Raw genomic sequence first — 16,022 nt, 5'->3', positions numbered from 1 at the left:
ACACCAGAGTGAGAGGGGTTATATAATTTCTCTGAGGTCATATGAAGCATTAGGCATAGTGCGTGTGTGTGTGTGTGTGTGTGCACGTGTGTGTGTACTGATGGCTGAACCATTTCTATGTCTGCCAAACATGGATTCCCTTGGTGTGAGTCAGAAAGGATGCCTTCAGCTCTGGCTCTCTCATTTACTCTCTCTCTAAATTTTTTTCCAGACACATTCACCCACATACACACACACAGACACATACACACATTTCCGTACACACCCCCAGTGTTAAACACATTACACACGCCAAATCGTGAATTCCTGACTCTTGCTGCCAAACTAAATTCCTGTCTGCTTGTCTTTGGATCATCCTTCATGGAACAGTTTCATTTTCTAGCTACTGTCCTGCGCTTAAGCTTGGGTATTCAGTTTTTGTTGCAGCATGTGTTTGCAGCCAACTGTCACAGCAGCACTGTAGTCAGCCTGTTCAGCCAAAAACCTCCAGACTTAGTTTACACAGATTGTTTCATTCATAGCCAAAAGTTGCAGGGCACCAGCTGCACCACTGGCACTTGGTTAATATTTACCTGCTGTGTTTAGCTTAACAAACCAGAGGCCCAACAGTTCTTCATGGAAAAAAAAAAAAAAAGATGGCCAAGTGGACTTTGTGTGGTGTGAATGTGTAATCCACTAAAATTCAGCAAGACAAGGCAAAGTGATATTGATGGATGAGTTTGTCTGTTGCAGATGTGCCAAACGAAAAGTATGAATGGCTAATCCACTTCCATATTTTTTGATGGATGAAGGACCTTTATTTCTTTGTTGACTCACTCTCCACAGGAATCTCCAATCAGGCTGAACTTATCAAGCGTGGAAAACCGTTTGAAAGGAAGGCTGAGAGAGACAGAAGAAAACAAGAAGGTCCTTTTTCTTTTTTCTGCTTGGAAAGCTCATTATTCTTCAAGCTCCCCTCTGTCTGAAAAGCACCCCCCCCCCCCTCTACCTTACTTCACTTTTTTAGTCTCCGCCTCACCTCCCCATAAGCCTGCACTGTGTGAGCGACTAACACTAGTTTTTCTTCTACTATAGCACCGCCTCCATTCTCTCACTGGCTCTTTTATTCCCTCATCCCCGTCGCTGCTCCTTTCCTTTCTCCTCCCCTCTCCTCTTTTTTTCCTCTGTCTCTTCATTGCTGGTTGCTCACACCAACCAGCTCACATCCAAAGAGCTCCTCTGTCCCTCTCACACCGATCACGCGCTTTAAACCAGAGCTTTACCCTGGAAAAAAAAAAACAAAACAAAACAAGACACTACTCCAAAGGAAGTTATTGCTCAAGTCTGAAGGTACAGAAACAACTTCTATCTTGGTATTTTACCATTTAGTATGTCTACCATTCATGTATCTGTTTGTGGCTGCATGTGTGAGAGAGTGGATCAGTATCAGTGTAACCATTAGACCCAAAGTGTTACACGTGTGTTGCTGTTACTCAAGTGTATGTTTGAGGAAGTCTGCATGCCTTCACAGTTGTGAGTGCAACACATGTGTTCTTCCCTCACTAAATACAGCATGTCTTTGTGAAAAGTATATTGGTTTTTGTAATTCATTTTTGGAGGAATTTGCATGATTATTGCTTTTTCTATATATGAGGAACAAGGTCTGGGAAAGAGGTTACAATAAGACATTTGTGATTGAATCCACTTATGTGTATGCTGTGTATTTTAAGTTGTAGTTCAGTGAAGCTGAGCAGTGGCACACAGCAGTTAACTGAGTGGTTGTCTACCTTTCATAAGTTGCTTTCAGTGCTCAGACGTGTAATGCTAGCTCTTACTCTATCATTCCCTCTAAATCAGGCAACTTGTGAACCTCGAACCAAAGGAGAGGTGTGACAGAGAGGGGGAAGGACAGCAGGTAACAAGTTGTGAGTTAGCGGGACCATTAAAGAGGTCCCATCACAGTTTATTGGAGATCAAGTTCCTGCAGGTTTACAACAGATCTGAAGATTCCAGTGGCAGATATGACTCAGAGCAACGGGGAGAACCCACAGAGGACCCGTAGTGGTCTCCACCAGATCCGGGCTGGGATCCAGTCCCGATCATTGCTGGCTAAGAAAAGAGTGGAGAACATAACAAAGGATGATGTGAAGGGATTCTTCATCAGAAATGCCTTTGTGATCTTAACCGTTGCAGCTGTCATTATTGGTAAGTAAAAACTTTTTTTTTTGGGGGGGGGGGGTCACTGTAAACACTGTTTAGACACTGCATTCTGTCGGTAATTTAGTTGGTAGTTTAGTTAGTTTAGTTGACTTAAAACTGGAGATAACAGGAAGAGACCATCCTTCATTACCCCTCCTCTATTCAAACTTTTAAAGAAGAAGGCAACAGATTTTCTGCTTCACCCCAATAATCCATCAATCTGGTGTGACCAACACCCCTGTGGCAGGACGGAAGAAGGAAAAGAATGGAAAAAAGCTCACCAGATGAGAGAACAGGGGGGACTCGGATGAACGAAGCAGACTAGTCTTTATCTGACCCTGCAGCTGACCTTTGCCCTGTTGCCATTAACCTCTGAATCTTGCTCAGTAGGAAGTGAGCCAGGCCCACACACCACCAGCACATCTGCAGCCCTGCTAGAATTACACCATGCCACAGAAAACTCCTTTGATGGATTGTAAAATTCAGGATATTCTTCACTTCAGGCTCCTGGGTCAGCAACTTGAGCCTGTTGGTGGTGAGGGGTTAACTGCACAAGCTGCTTGTAGTGAGAATGAAGTGACAATCATTGTGCAATCACTGGAATCAAAAAGTCTGCCCCGACAACTTTCCTCTGCCAAAATGTCAACAAACGCTAATGTTTGCAAATGTATAAGTGTTCCTTGCAATGATTATGACTTCACCTTATTTTTTTGTGAAACTATGAGTAAACACTACTAATTTTCTTACTTAGGAAGCAGCAAGAATTATTTCAGTTATTTTCATTCACTCATAAACATGCTACATTTGCTGTACTATGATTAGATTCAACTACAGGAGTCAAATCACTCCTTTAAGGTTCTAGTCATGACATTAAAAAACAAAGAAAGAACCAAAAAAAAAAAAAAAAACTTGAAATGTTCTAATAAAGTTTTGACTTTTCTTCCACACCTGATCCTCACTGCAGGTATAATCCTGGGATTTGCTCTGCGGCCCTATAACATGTCTTACCGCGAAGTGAAGTTCTTCTCTTTTCCTGGAGAGCTGCTGATGAGAATGCTTCAGATGCTGGTGCTACCACTGCTGGTTTCCAGTCTCATCACTGGTATGGACACCAAAATTTACAGCGCCGTATTCATTCATTTAGTTAATTCACCCTTTTACCAATTTTTAATTAGGTTAGCAGTACACTTGGACACAGCAAGAATTTTAGATTTACAAATCATATTTCATCATGTTTCAACTTTTTGCTAAATATGTCTAATATATAAGAATCTAATAGAAAAAATGCACTAATTGTATCAATAGAATTAACCAATAACAGTGACAATGTTGTAGACACCCAAGGCTTACACACAGCACTCCCACATGGGTGTGGGAGTGCATCATTGCAGTAAATAAAGTGCTCACTTGTCACTGTTTTTTCTTTAGTTAAAATGAACCTCAGATATCTAAAATTAGCACACACAGCTTAGACACTTAAGTTCAAGCCTGTGTGACATTGGCTTGTTCTAAATTTGTATCAAACGCCTTAGTCACCACACACAGCACTCCACTGTGTATCCTAATATCACAAAAACTCCTTACATTTTCTCTTGTGTGCCTGTGTGCTCAGCATGGCTCCACAGAATGCATCACATTTGGTAGCCACTGTAGAAATACGACCAGACAAAAACCCCTTAAATCTGTAGCAGCCTGAGGTGAACCTACAACACAACATCAGTTTTCACATGTGGAAAAAGTGGGATCTCTGTCTTACTCTGTTTGTATGAGATTTAAGTTACATGTTTTGTAGGTAGTGTGTAAAAAGTTAATACCAGTGACAGGGCTGATTGTTGTTTTGTGGCTCCACTGACCAACATGTACCTCATGAGTGGCGGAGTGAGCCAGCTGTTTGTTCAGCCGATGCTGTTTGTTGGTTTTGGGCCCAGTGGTAGACGGGGTTAGGATGACCTCATGAGCGAGAGAAAGGCAAAGAGAGAATGAGAGAGATATATTTTAAACTTACAGTGCTGGTCTCAATCACATGCTTGGACCATGCTGTAATAGTCTTGATCTTGATACAACATGACCAAAGCATTTCCAACTTTATGTTTTAATTTACCAAGCAATTCAGAATTTGTGGACTGGATTACTTTGTGGCAGCAGTACATTTTGTACCCTCCAAACTCACGTGGATTTGGACCTGTGCTTCAGAAAAACACAAACATATGACAATGAGGTTTTCAGTTTTAATCCAGTGAATGTAGCGAGTTCATTTGTCACTGGTGACATGGTTCATAAACCCAGTCAGACACACAGGGATGTTTACTTCCACAGGCAAAGGCCTGTGGGTTTGTTACTGAGCAGAGCCTCTTCTTGCTATGGAGGTAAAGCTATAGATTTATAGAGTTATGAAACATGTAAGTTTCCGAAAACACTGGTCAGCAGCAGTGACTAACAAATATAAGCTGCACGTAGTGAGGCCAAAATGTCCAGTTGCTGAGCAGTGATTGACAGGGCAAGAGCGTGGATCCTGAGGGGATGATAGAGGCTCATTGTCCAATAATAACCTGCTTTGTGCTGCAGCGGGGCGTAACATCAGCATCCTCTGACATCATGTCACATGACTGCAGCCACAACATGTGGAAATCAACAAAGGGATTCTGTAGCCAAGTCATCCAGCACACAGCTCCTCGCTCATGTGCGTGTGTGTGTATGTGCCCTTATCCAAGTCATCAGACGCAATGTTGCCTACTATGAAGTTACCTTTCAACTAGAAGTTGCATGATATTCATCTATAAAGCTTTAACATTGTATCTCACAATGAGACTTCAGTATCTTGATTTTGCTGATTTGCCAAATGAAACCGATCAATAACACTATGCAGGTCAAAAGTAAAGCCAAATGTTACTTACTAATGAGGCTTGACTCATGTCAGTTTCACCAGCGCATGTGCTGCTGGGTTGACATGATCTGGTTACACCCTGCAAGAATGTACTGAATGCAAATGAACTCATACATGACATAAGATGATAGAATTATTGCAACACTGAAATTACAAATTGTACAGAATTACAATGGAGCTGTTATCAGCAGTTCGTAGGAAGATCAGTGGAGTAGACTGAGGTTACAGGTCACAGCAACAAAAAAAGCTTCTTAAAACTGACACACACACACACACACACACACACACACACAAACACACACACACGCGAATCTGCACATTGTCTGGAAACACACACATACCCACATGCACATGGTGACACACTACAGCTCACTGTCTTAAAGGAATTTTGACTTTCAAAACATAAAACAGGATCATTGTACAGATTATTAGATTCTTCTTTTTAGTTTTTGGTCCAACCTGTAACATGACAATACCTGTAACACAGCTGTAGACCTCATCTTATGTTTTTGAAAGTCCCTTTTTTGTCCTTTCACAGTTTTACAGATTTCTGCTGAAACTATGACCTCATGTGAAAAGTAATAAAAGTGGTCTTAGGTTACCTTAGACTGAAGAGAGCACCTTCTCCTGATCTCGAGTGTTTTGACAGATTTGGTTGTATGTTTGTCTCTGTTTCTACCCCCATAGCATAGGCTGGATTCACCAGCTTTCCTATAGGAACCAGCCTAGATGTAACTGCACTTACTTGCATCTATTTCTACAGCAGTTATTGCTTTACACTCTTGGAGCACAACTTTGAGAATAACATATTTTAGAGGATATGAGAATCAGGGCTAAACTTCTATGACTTCTTTTCTGCAAACACATGGCCCCTGTGCAAATTGACTGTCATCACACTTCCAGGACTGAATTGGGCACACTTAGTGGGTTGTCCCAGCTGAAATGAACTTGCCTCTGAATTTTGCTCCTGTCAAAGAGTGAGGCTGAGTTGGGGATCAGAACGTTTGTGCAGAGAGTCCAGAGGGGCCCTGGAAGGTAGGAAAGCCAGACTTCTGGGCAGACAGGCAAGAGAACTCAAGATCAAGGATTATGAAATAGGCCTTTGTGTTTCAGTCTGAGAGTGAGACAGAGAGAGAGAGCAGATAACTGTAGGATCTCCATTTATCTTTTACATATGTGCTTACTCACCCACTTCAAACTAAGCATTCAACATATTTTTGCTGAAAAATCCATATTGTCTCCAGGCATTTCATTATTAGAGTCCACCACAGAGCATTTATAGAGCCAAGAGGGGGCTTGGCAGGAAGAGGGGATGAGGGCAGTAAAAAGCGGAAAAGGAGGATGATTGCGGAGGAGGTCGCTGGAAGGGGAACTTGAATGTAGGAGGGGGAGGGAGTTAAGGGAAGACCAGGACAACAAGTAAAAGAAATGGAAGAGGATGAAGGCAGTGTAACAGTAAATAACTGGACATATTCCTTGTGCACTTGCACTTGTTAAATAAAGGTTGCAACATAAATAAAATAATGCACAAGTTATGAGAATCTGTCTGATAACTTTTACTGACAAGATGTAAAAGTGTGTAAGTGCTGGTAGTAAAATATAAAGTAAACGTTCTCCCTACGTAGAATGGTCTTTTGCAGTGTTAAATAACTGAAAAGTCACATTATTATTGGAGGTGATCCATGTGGCATGGGGTCCCGAAGAAGGTTATTTCCATTTGTTGAGACGTGGTCAAGTGTCACCGTGTTTGGAACAGCTGTTTCAGAGCTATGTGACTAGCTAAAAGATTTACATTACACTCCAGCAGGTGTGCTTTGGGACCTTCACATAGTCCTTGCACCTAAGACCTCCCGGTTTGCTCTTGGTAAAATAGGGATCTATATCTTACACCTATACACCTGTGCTGTGCTGTGAATCAGCAAATCAACACATCTGAGAGGCTGTAACCAAAGAAAATTGATTATCAAGATCAATCAGATTAATTTTCTGTAAAATCTTTTAAAGTCCATAGACTGGTGTGTGGAGATAATTCTGGCTTCAGGTAAAGTCTTGCAGAAGTGTGGGGTCAATCTTTGCCCAGCGTCAGTGGATGTTAATTGCCCCCAGGACAGACCTCTTGCAGTTGCTACTATGTCCTGTGCTTCAACTCCCCACTGAAGTGGGCCTACTTTTGTGTTTGATGAACATTCCCCATATGAGAGAGAAAGTCATTCTCCCTGCTCTCCTTCAGTCTTGGGTCTTTCATTCTTTTGAAAGGATGGAATTGGTGAGGCTGCGTCCGTTGTCGCCTGGACAACAGGCTGGGGATCATTGTGTGCGTGTGTGCGGGGCTGACTAAGTCAACAAGTTTTCCCAGGGCTGTCAAAAAGGGAATAGGAGGTAAGCAGAAGAAAGGGGGGAGGGATGGCTGGGAGGAAAAGGGTGGCAATGAAAGAAGATTGCAGCAATAAGATCAGCGTGCAAGAAAAAGAGTGCAGGGAGGCAAGATATGGGGGTGGGAGATGAGGAAGAGCAGGGCAGGGGTACTAGAGGGCACCCTGAAACAAGAGGTGGTAGAGAGAGGAGGTGAAGAATTTGGGGGTGGGTGGGGGGTGGGGGGGTGGGGGTGAAGAAGATAAAAAAGAACAGGATAAAAGCCTAAGTCCTGGGCATGTTGAGACAAGAGAGAGAGGGCCAAAGCAGGGCCAGTAGGTACACCCACAAACACACCCACTCACATGCCAGCGCGCACACACACACACACACACACACACACACACTTTAGTTTTCACAGTGTCAAAGTGTCACATATGAAAGGAACACATACATCTCCCATCACACAAAGCCTGATTTGCCTTGTACAGCTCTGAATGAAGAAAATGGCCATAATAGGATGTGACACTTTTAAAAGAAAATGCCACTGTCATGCATATTGAGGCGGCTTGTCTGTTTCCAAATCCAGATCTCTGAATGGCTTTTTTTCCTTTTACCATCATTATCCTACAAAGTCTGTCTAATGCTATTATAGCTGTGGAGGACAGTTTAGCCCCCAGGCTCTGTGACGCCCCGAAACTTTCTGGTTCCTATAAGTCTTTTGTCTTTCACCCAGTGGTTTATTAATTCTTAACTGAGTAACCAACTTTCAGTTAAAATAATTTCTCATGCAACATTGTGGTTTTTGAGCAGGACTGTAAAATTCAAACTCACCACTTATTTTAGGTTATGTATAATTTGACGGCATCCAATCCTCCTTGCAAGAATGCAAATGTTCTTCTTTTGTTTTATTTTTTTCAATTTTTCGGGGGGGCATTTTTATGCCTTTCTTTGACAGGAAAGTGGAAACAGACAGGAAATACGAGAGAGACATGCAGTATAGGGTCTGGCTGGCTGGAAGTCAGACTGGGGATATGCTGCTCAGGGCTCATTACACCCATATGGTATGCACCCTAACCACTTGACCATTGGGTCACCCCAGGAATGCTAAAGTTACCAGACATAGCAGGAACCAAAGTATTTATTTGTAAGTTGATTGTGATCTGTTTTTTCTGAATCATGCTGCATCACTTTTTTCTGTATAAAACATCACTCTTTGCTGAATTTTCTCAGCTACATTCTATGCTCTGGCCTTGGCTTAATATGCATTGCAAAGCAAGCAGTTTTCATTCCGGACGACAGATACTGTACATCTTTGTTGTGTCTTCTTCTCCATGGCACAGCTACTCATTTGAGGTCAGACTGTTAATCTGTAACTGACATCTCTGCCTGCTTTCTGTGTTCACAACAAACTAATGTCACACTTGGAAACATGGTTCTGTTGTATGATCAAATAAAAAAGACAGCTGATTTAAATGATGCAAAAGTACAAAGTCACCATCAGTTTTCAGAGAATTTCTCCCTCCAGCTCGAATTTAAAACGTATTATTTCTATATAAATTCACAGTATCCAAACACATTTTGTAGATCTGATAGATCTGCCCCAGGGTGCTGTACAGTAGGTGTTGTTTTTCCATCAGTAAATGTCAGAGTCAGATTATGTTTCTTGTGGCTCTTTGTTAAAGCAAACAGTGTAGGTAGATAATCCAGATGGGTGTATTCCACCTATAATTACAGCACCATTTCCCAGGCTGACGTATGCTCACTGGGACAGATGTTAGTGACACATCTATGTAAACTCTAAGGTCATGGGGCAGCATGACTTAAGAAGATATTTCCATAAACAGATACAATAACACAAATAGATAAACAGTATTTTTATTAACTTCACCGGGGACTGTATTTCCTCACTCTCTAGATGCTTCAAAGGCAATTTGATTTTTTGTTATTTTGTTTAGCAACATTTTTTAATGCATGCCAGTAAAAAAAAATGCATAACTGTAAAGCAAGTGTATATTATTGTGAAACAAATAAACAATGCAATTGGTGAAAGAATAAATGAATTAATACATCCATAAGCTACTGTAATGTGGATGGAGCCGCTTATAGCGCTGTTGCTGCCCTGCTGCTCCCTCTTCAGGAACAGTTTGAAAGCTGATAGAGTGAGAGTGCAAGTACAAATGGATAAATACTCATATACTGTTATACATTCATTTATATGATATGTCCTTTTCAGGTATGGCTGCTCTGGACAGCCGTGCTTCTGGTAAAATGGGTATGAGGGCAGTGGTCTACTACACCACCACCACTGTCATTGCTGTGTTCATTGGTATCGTCATGGTGCTCATAATTCATCCTGGAAAAGGCTCAAAGGATGAGTTCACCAAGCAGCAGCAGATAGAGCAGGTCAGCCCTGCTGATGCTTTCCTGGACCTAATCAGGTACCCACACACACACACATACATAAGTCATACATAAGTGATTGTGATCATCTGCCCTTTTTGGTACTGATCACTTGCATGGAGGTGTTCAGAGCGGAAGAAGGATTTTTAAGTTCTATAACATTTGAAGATTTAAATTTTGCCAAAAAAGTCTGCAGAATACACATCAACATCTGCCTATACCCCTTACATTTTACACATTGCATGTAGTTTGTCTGTTTTTAGCATTGTGCATTTGTAATTTGTAAGAAATGTATTAATCCAAACCAAAATGTACCTTTTTTGTTTTGTTTTCCAGAAACATGTTTCCTCCTAACCTTGTAGAAGCTTGCACCAAACAGGTAAGTCTTCATCTTCACTCCCTCCTCATCCTCTTTCTTCCCTCGTACTGTGGTTGCTTTATTCCTTAAATGTCTCATTTTAGCATATCACCATCAGTACTCAAGTGCTTGTTTAGTATTGTTTAAAGCTTCTCTAATATAGGCTCTCTACTGAATGAATCATGAATCTCATGAATCTCAAATATGATTCTTGAATAAAAATATTTATATAATACTATTACCCCAGGGATAAATCACTATGTTGCCCCTCCTCTTTCTTTTTTTAAAATCCAGTTCAAGACACAGTATGCCAAGAGAATAGTCCATGTGAAGATGACAGTGAATGACACAATATTCACACTAAATGGTAGCCAGGAGATAGCCCGGGAGGAGATGATCCCAGTGCCAGGGGCGGTTAATGGAATCAATGCTCTCGGCTTGGTGGTGTTCTCCATGTGCTTCGGTCTGATCATCGGGAGCATGAGGGAACAGGGTCAGCCTCTGAAGGACTTCTTCGACTGTCTCAATGAAGCCATCATGAGGCTGGTTGCCATAATCATGTGGTAAGTGCAAGAAGGGATGGATAGGTAAGTGAATAGAGATAATGTTGGATTAATTATTGAATAAATTGCATAATTCACAATAACACCCATCAATCCTCAGGTATGCCCCTATCGGTATCTTGTTCCTGATTGCCGGTAAAATTGTGGAGATGGATGACATTTCAGCCATGGGTGGCCAGCTGGGAATGTACACAGTGACAGTCATTTCTGGGCTGCTCATCCACGCCGTCTTTGTCCTGCCAACGCTCTACTTCGTCATCACCAGGAAGAACCCCTTCGTTTTCATCGCGGGGCTGCTGCAGGCACTCATCACTGCCCTAGGAACATCCTCCAGGTATGCGATTGGGCCAAATGTTATATAATTTTAGTCCAACTCAGAATCTCACAGGCTGGCAAGAAAGGTCAAGGTAGAATTTACTCTCATATATGATAGTCAGTGTACAGGTGAGCAAAACTGGATTTCTTCAGATGTTGGCATTTAGTCATCATCCCTCTCACACTTTCTGTGTCTGTCTTCCTCCTTCTTCCTCTCTCCTCTCGCAGTTCTGCCACTTTGCCCATCACGTTTAAATGCCTGGAAGAAAACAACAAAGTGGACAAGCGTGTTACCCGTTTCGTGCTCCCTGTCGGCGCAACAATAAACATGGATGGCACAGCTCTATATGAAGCTCTGGCAGCCATCTTCATCGCTCAGGTCAATGATTATGACCTTAACTTTGGACAGATTCTCACCATCAGGTATGTGATATACAAAACATGAACACTCCAGGTTTTGCTCTTCTAACATTCATTAAAAATGCCATATTTCTTTGTGTCACCATAGTTTTAACATCTAATTAAACATATTTCCCAAAAGAATTTGATTCCGTAAATGTTGCCTGCTCTGAGAGTTTTTGGATGTAAAGGAGAATACTCCTGTTACATTTAACTCAAGTGAAGCATCAAACCTCAAAGCCACAGGTTTATAAATGACTTTCTAACCACCAGTCTGGCTGTTTGACTAGGGATAAATGAGGGATAGTATTTCAGCCAAGGGATGGATTTAAGTAACCCTCTTCAATGCTGTAACAATGGATGACTGAGTGGTCAGACCTGGGACATGTCTATTTTTTTTCAGTTGCACTGTAGTGCCTGATTTTTTTTTTTTTTTAGACAATTCAAAGAGCTTAAAATTTCTCTCCGTCTGTTTTTTGTACTTTTTCCCATCAGTATCACAGCCACAGCGGCCAGTATTGGAGCAGCTGGAATCCCGCAGGCAGGACTGGTTACCATGGTGATAGTACTAACCTCTGTAGGCCTGCCCACTGATGACATCACACTCATCATTGCTGTTGATTGGTTTCTGTAAGTACTGGCTAATGACTTAGAAAACTTCTCTTTAAATTGGAAAGTCAGAAAAAAATGAGTTAAAAAAGAATAAATAAATAAAAACCACACAATTGCTCAACGAGCACGTGTTTTGAACCATAGCACTTTGAAGAGGGTTTAATTGTGGAGAAATCAAATATAGTGTGGTATGGATTCAATTAAGTTCCACCCAAGGGGAATTTAAGGGTTAATGGATCAAATTTGTGCACTGTACACTCTTGAGTGGATTAAGGGACAGCTTCCCTTAGACACTCTCTTCACATTCCATGTCCCCCAATCCATCTGGTTTTTATTCTGTCAGCATCCAATCCCAGTGCAAAGCTTTACTTCCTCCTATCTACCAGCTGTGTTTCATGTGGTTGGAGGAATGCCTGGAGCGATAAAATACTTCCTTCAGTTTTCTTATGATAGTTTTTATGTGCAGACAAACACACCACGTGGATTCAATCAGCAATATGTTCAATGGAATCGTTTATTATTTCATACTCTTGTCTTATGTAGTTGTTTTGTCAATATTTTATTTTGTCTTCTCTTGTTTACTTTTGTCTTGTCTTGTCTTGTCTTGTCTTGTCTTGTCTTGTCTTGTCTTGTTTTGTCTTGTCTTGTCTTGTCTTGTCTTGTCTTGTCTTGTCTTGTCTTGTCTTGTCTTGTTTTGTCTTGCCTTGTCCCCTCTTGTTTTGTCCTCCATTGTTTTGTCCACTCTTGTTTTGTTTTGTCTTGTCTTGTTTTGTCCTCTCTTGTCTTGTCTTGTCTTGTCTTGTTTTGTGTTGTCTTGTCTTGTCCTCTCTTGTCTTGTCCTCTATTGTTTTGTCCACTCTTGTCTTGTTTCGTCTTCTCTTGTTTTGTCTTGTCTTGCCATCTTGTCTCTTCTCCTGTTTAATCTTGTCTTGTCTTCTCTTATCATTTTGTCTTGTTTTGTTTTCTCTTCTCTTCTCACGTTTTGTCCCATCTTGTCTTCTTTCATCTTGTCTCATTTTGTCTTGTCTTCTTTTGTTTTGTCTTGACTCTTGTTTCTTCTTGTCCTCTCTTTACGCTCCCTTCGCCCTGTTCTCACCCGTTCCTTGTCTTTCCTCAGGGACCGATTGCGCACCACCACCAATGTCCTTGGAGACTCTATTGGTGCAGGTATAGTGGAACACCTTTCTCGCCACGAGTTGCAGAACAAGGACCCTGAAGTGGGCAACTCAGTGGTGGAGGAGGCAGACAAGAAGCCATACCAGCTCATCTGCCAGGAGAATGAGTATGAGAATGAGAGGCCTGCTGACAGCGAGACCAAGATGTAGGGGCCACCTTTTTGTCCAAGGTTGCGTACTCTCTTAGGAAAACCATTGCACTGCATTGAACCACATTCTAACCTCTTCCTAACTCGCAAACCTTCCTCTCTTGTATGTGGGAGGTCTGCTGTGGGCTTTCTTGACACACCGTAGACTTGAAATGGTTCACTGTTGCATTGTTTTTCCAAGGGTTTATGCTATGATGCTTCCTAAGAGTACTATATGTATCTGCCATAGGGTGGCAGCTGTTTACTTGTAAACATGAACCACTTTAGAGCCTGGTGGTCCATGGCCTGCACGCCACACTCAACTTCTCTCAGAACTGTGATGACTAATCTCACCCACTAGAGGCCAGTATTTCTGTGAGTCTTAACAGCGTAGCAGATTACAACCCATACTTCCACACACTTTGACTGGCTTTATGGTTGTTTCTTTTTTTCTCTTTGAGTGGTATGAAAAATGAAAGTGAAATGGCAATACAAATCTTTCTAGAGACATATGTGAAAAATGTTGGATCATGTACATACACTGGGGTAACCAGGCCAGCATCTCTGGGGGAAAAGGGCTGTCTATTCACAAACTTCTGTACAGACATTAGTGGCTTAATTGTCTATAATTTGCTGTATAGAGTTCTGCAGGGTGAAAGATGTAATTTAATTTAAGGCACACATACTTTTGCCCCTTAACTGTCCAAAGTAGTAAGTGCCTTTTATTAGGCAAACAAAGCTGTCAGTGTCTTGGCAGCTATCCAGCCTTGTTTTTTGTTATACTTGCTCCTCAAATCAATCACTACAATCATTAGAACTGACGAACCAAAATCTCTCAGCCATCTTTTACTTATAAATTTGCTCAGCTGAGAATTTGAACTGTCATCAAATTACAATTTTAAGCCATTACCATTTATTTCAACCAAAAAAAGCACCAAAAATATTATCAGAATTTCTGTACAATTTAATTAAATCATACCTACCCATACCCAAACAAATCACTAACCTGCACAATAATGCAGTACTTTTTCAATAGGAAGGTAGTAATAATTGATGACAATGAGTCAATTCACTAGGCCCTCTAACATGGGAATGGAACTGGCCATTATTTGGTTAAAACATTCACATGTCAGTATGAAATATTTCTTTTGTATTAAACTTATAAAATGGTTGTCAGTAGGTTGAATGTATAATTTTCAAATGCTGCTTGACCATATTCAAGTCTTTACTATTCTCAATTCAGCTTCCCATAGATAGTAAAATCTAACACTTATTTCATTTGATTTAATATGGATGCATGTTGTAAAGTAAGTGATTTCACTTCATTCCCCATCTTTTATTTTAGTTAGCTTGAATTTGTAAGTGCTGTTTTGTATTTGAAGTAATTGAGTATATAGCAAATGTAACATTTACATAGAAGTTGCTTTGTATAGGAGATTCTTCTGAATATACTGTACTTGTATAGTGAAATGTAGATAAAAGTGTACATTAATTGTAGATTTAAAATGTAAAAGGTTACTTGACGATTGTATATGTAAAGACCCTGTAACCATGCTCTTATCAAACCTAATGACCAACTAACAATCCCTCTAGTTCCTTTGACAAATGCAAAAATGGATGACTTAAAGGACCAAATGTTTTCTTCTTCACACTTGAGGAAATTGAATAGTTCCTTTGTTTACAGTTGCTGGGGTCTCTTGATATGACTGTTTCTCTCATGAATTCATATTGGACACAAAACACACACATGACTGAATAATAGCTGTAGTTTTATCTTGCATGGATTTTTTTTTTTTAATAAAAAAAAGTGAAATCAGTTGTTGTGTTTTTAGGATTTTATCAGTGAATGCAAAGCTAAGCATCAAGGTGGGATGTGTGCTAATAAGTGGATGTTTTTAAATGTCTTAAATACTTTTTTTAAGTAGATCACACATAACTGTTTGTAGGCATCAGTGAGTAGCTGGGATGTACTGATACAGAACAGCTTAGTGAGTGTAGGTGGAGGTGGTATTTTGCTTGAGGTAAAACTATTGATTGTTGATCCTGGAGGGGAGGGCAGTTCTCAGTTTTCTCCATCAACCTGATTGATGCTGAAATTGATACTTCAAACCAGGAATTCTTATGAACAGTCCAGCTTCCATCAGATATTGCTTCTCTAAAAAACTCAGATTTATCAATTTATTTTACAAATGCCAGTGCTGACACCTTGAGGTCAGCATCGGCATCCTTCATAACACTTTTATTGCTTTTCACTGCCTGAAAGCAACACTAAATTTGACGAATACACCTAACTTTTGATTACTAGATTATCCCTTGTGTGTTGAACTGATTAGACACAAATATTATATTTTACAAATAAAAACAGCTTACTGTTGACACATGTAAAGATATTTTAACTTACATACTTCCCCCTATCCTTATAACTGCTTGTCTCATCTAACCCTCAACTTAATTTTAAACTGTAAAATCTTAAAATGAGATCTGCTAATGGCCTTGACATAATAGTATAAAGCAACTCATATTGATGTTGTATGAATCTGTCAAGACAAAACACACATGCATACACACAATGGTGGAACATAACTAAGTACAGTTTTGAGGTGCTTGCACTCTACTTATTTACTCATTTTATTACTTATTTTATTTATTATTTCA

The 16,022-nt window shown here is 40.5% G+C and overlaps 1 protein-coding gene across 1 annotated transcript; it reads left to right on the top strand.

The window, feature by feature from the left end:
- Nucleotides 1–1,146: 1,146 nt before the first annotated feature.
- slc1a3a (solute carrier family 1 member 3a) lies at nt 1,147–15,181 on the top strand. Its single transcript, XM_071483106.1, has 10 exons — nt 1,147–1,329; nt 1,837–2,184; nt 3,143–3,280; nt 9,651–9,855; nt 10,154–10,196; nt 10,470–10,738; nt 10,839–11,072; nt 11,282–11,476; nt 11,948–12,082; nt 13,182–15,181. Exons 2-10 carry the CDS (start codon nt 2,001–2,003, stop codon nt 13,387–13,389), a joined length of 1,611 nt encoding a protein of 536 aa, XP_071339207.1. The 5' UTR covers nt 1,147–1,329; nt 1,837–2,000; the 3' UTR covers nt 13,390–15,181.
- The last annotated feature ends 841 nt before the right edge of the window (nt 15,182–16,022 follow it).

This window comes from Trachinotus anak, unplaced genomic scaffold, assembly GCF_046630095.1.
Source record: "Trachinotus anak isolate AG129_WGS33_773 ecotype Australia unplaced genomic scaffold, CSIRO_AGI_Tana_v1 ptg000008l, whole genome shotgun sequence".
NCBI classification, from domain to species: Eukaryota; Metazoa; Chordata; class Actinopteri; order Carangiformes; family Carangidae; genus Trachinotus; species Trachinotus anak.
This window is presented reverse-complemented; position numbering and strand designations above follow the sequence as displayed.

What these genes read in the sequence shown, in the direction of transcription:
- slc1a3a (XM_071483106.1), top strand. Translation starts at nt 2,001, where the DNA reads ATGACTCAGAGCAACGGGGAGAACCCACAGAGGACCCGTAGTGGTCTC. An exon ending in GGTTTCCAGTCTCATCACTG is followed by an intron (nt 3,281 to 9,650) that starts GTATGGACACCA and finishes TGTCCTTTTCAG; the next exon opens with GTATGGCTGCTCTGGACAGC. An exon ending in ATTGCTGTTGATTGGTTTCT is followed by an intron (nt 12,083 to 13,181) that starts GTAAGTACTGGC and finishes GTCTTTCCTCAG; the next exon opens with GGACCGATTGCGCACCACCA.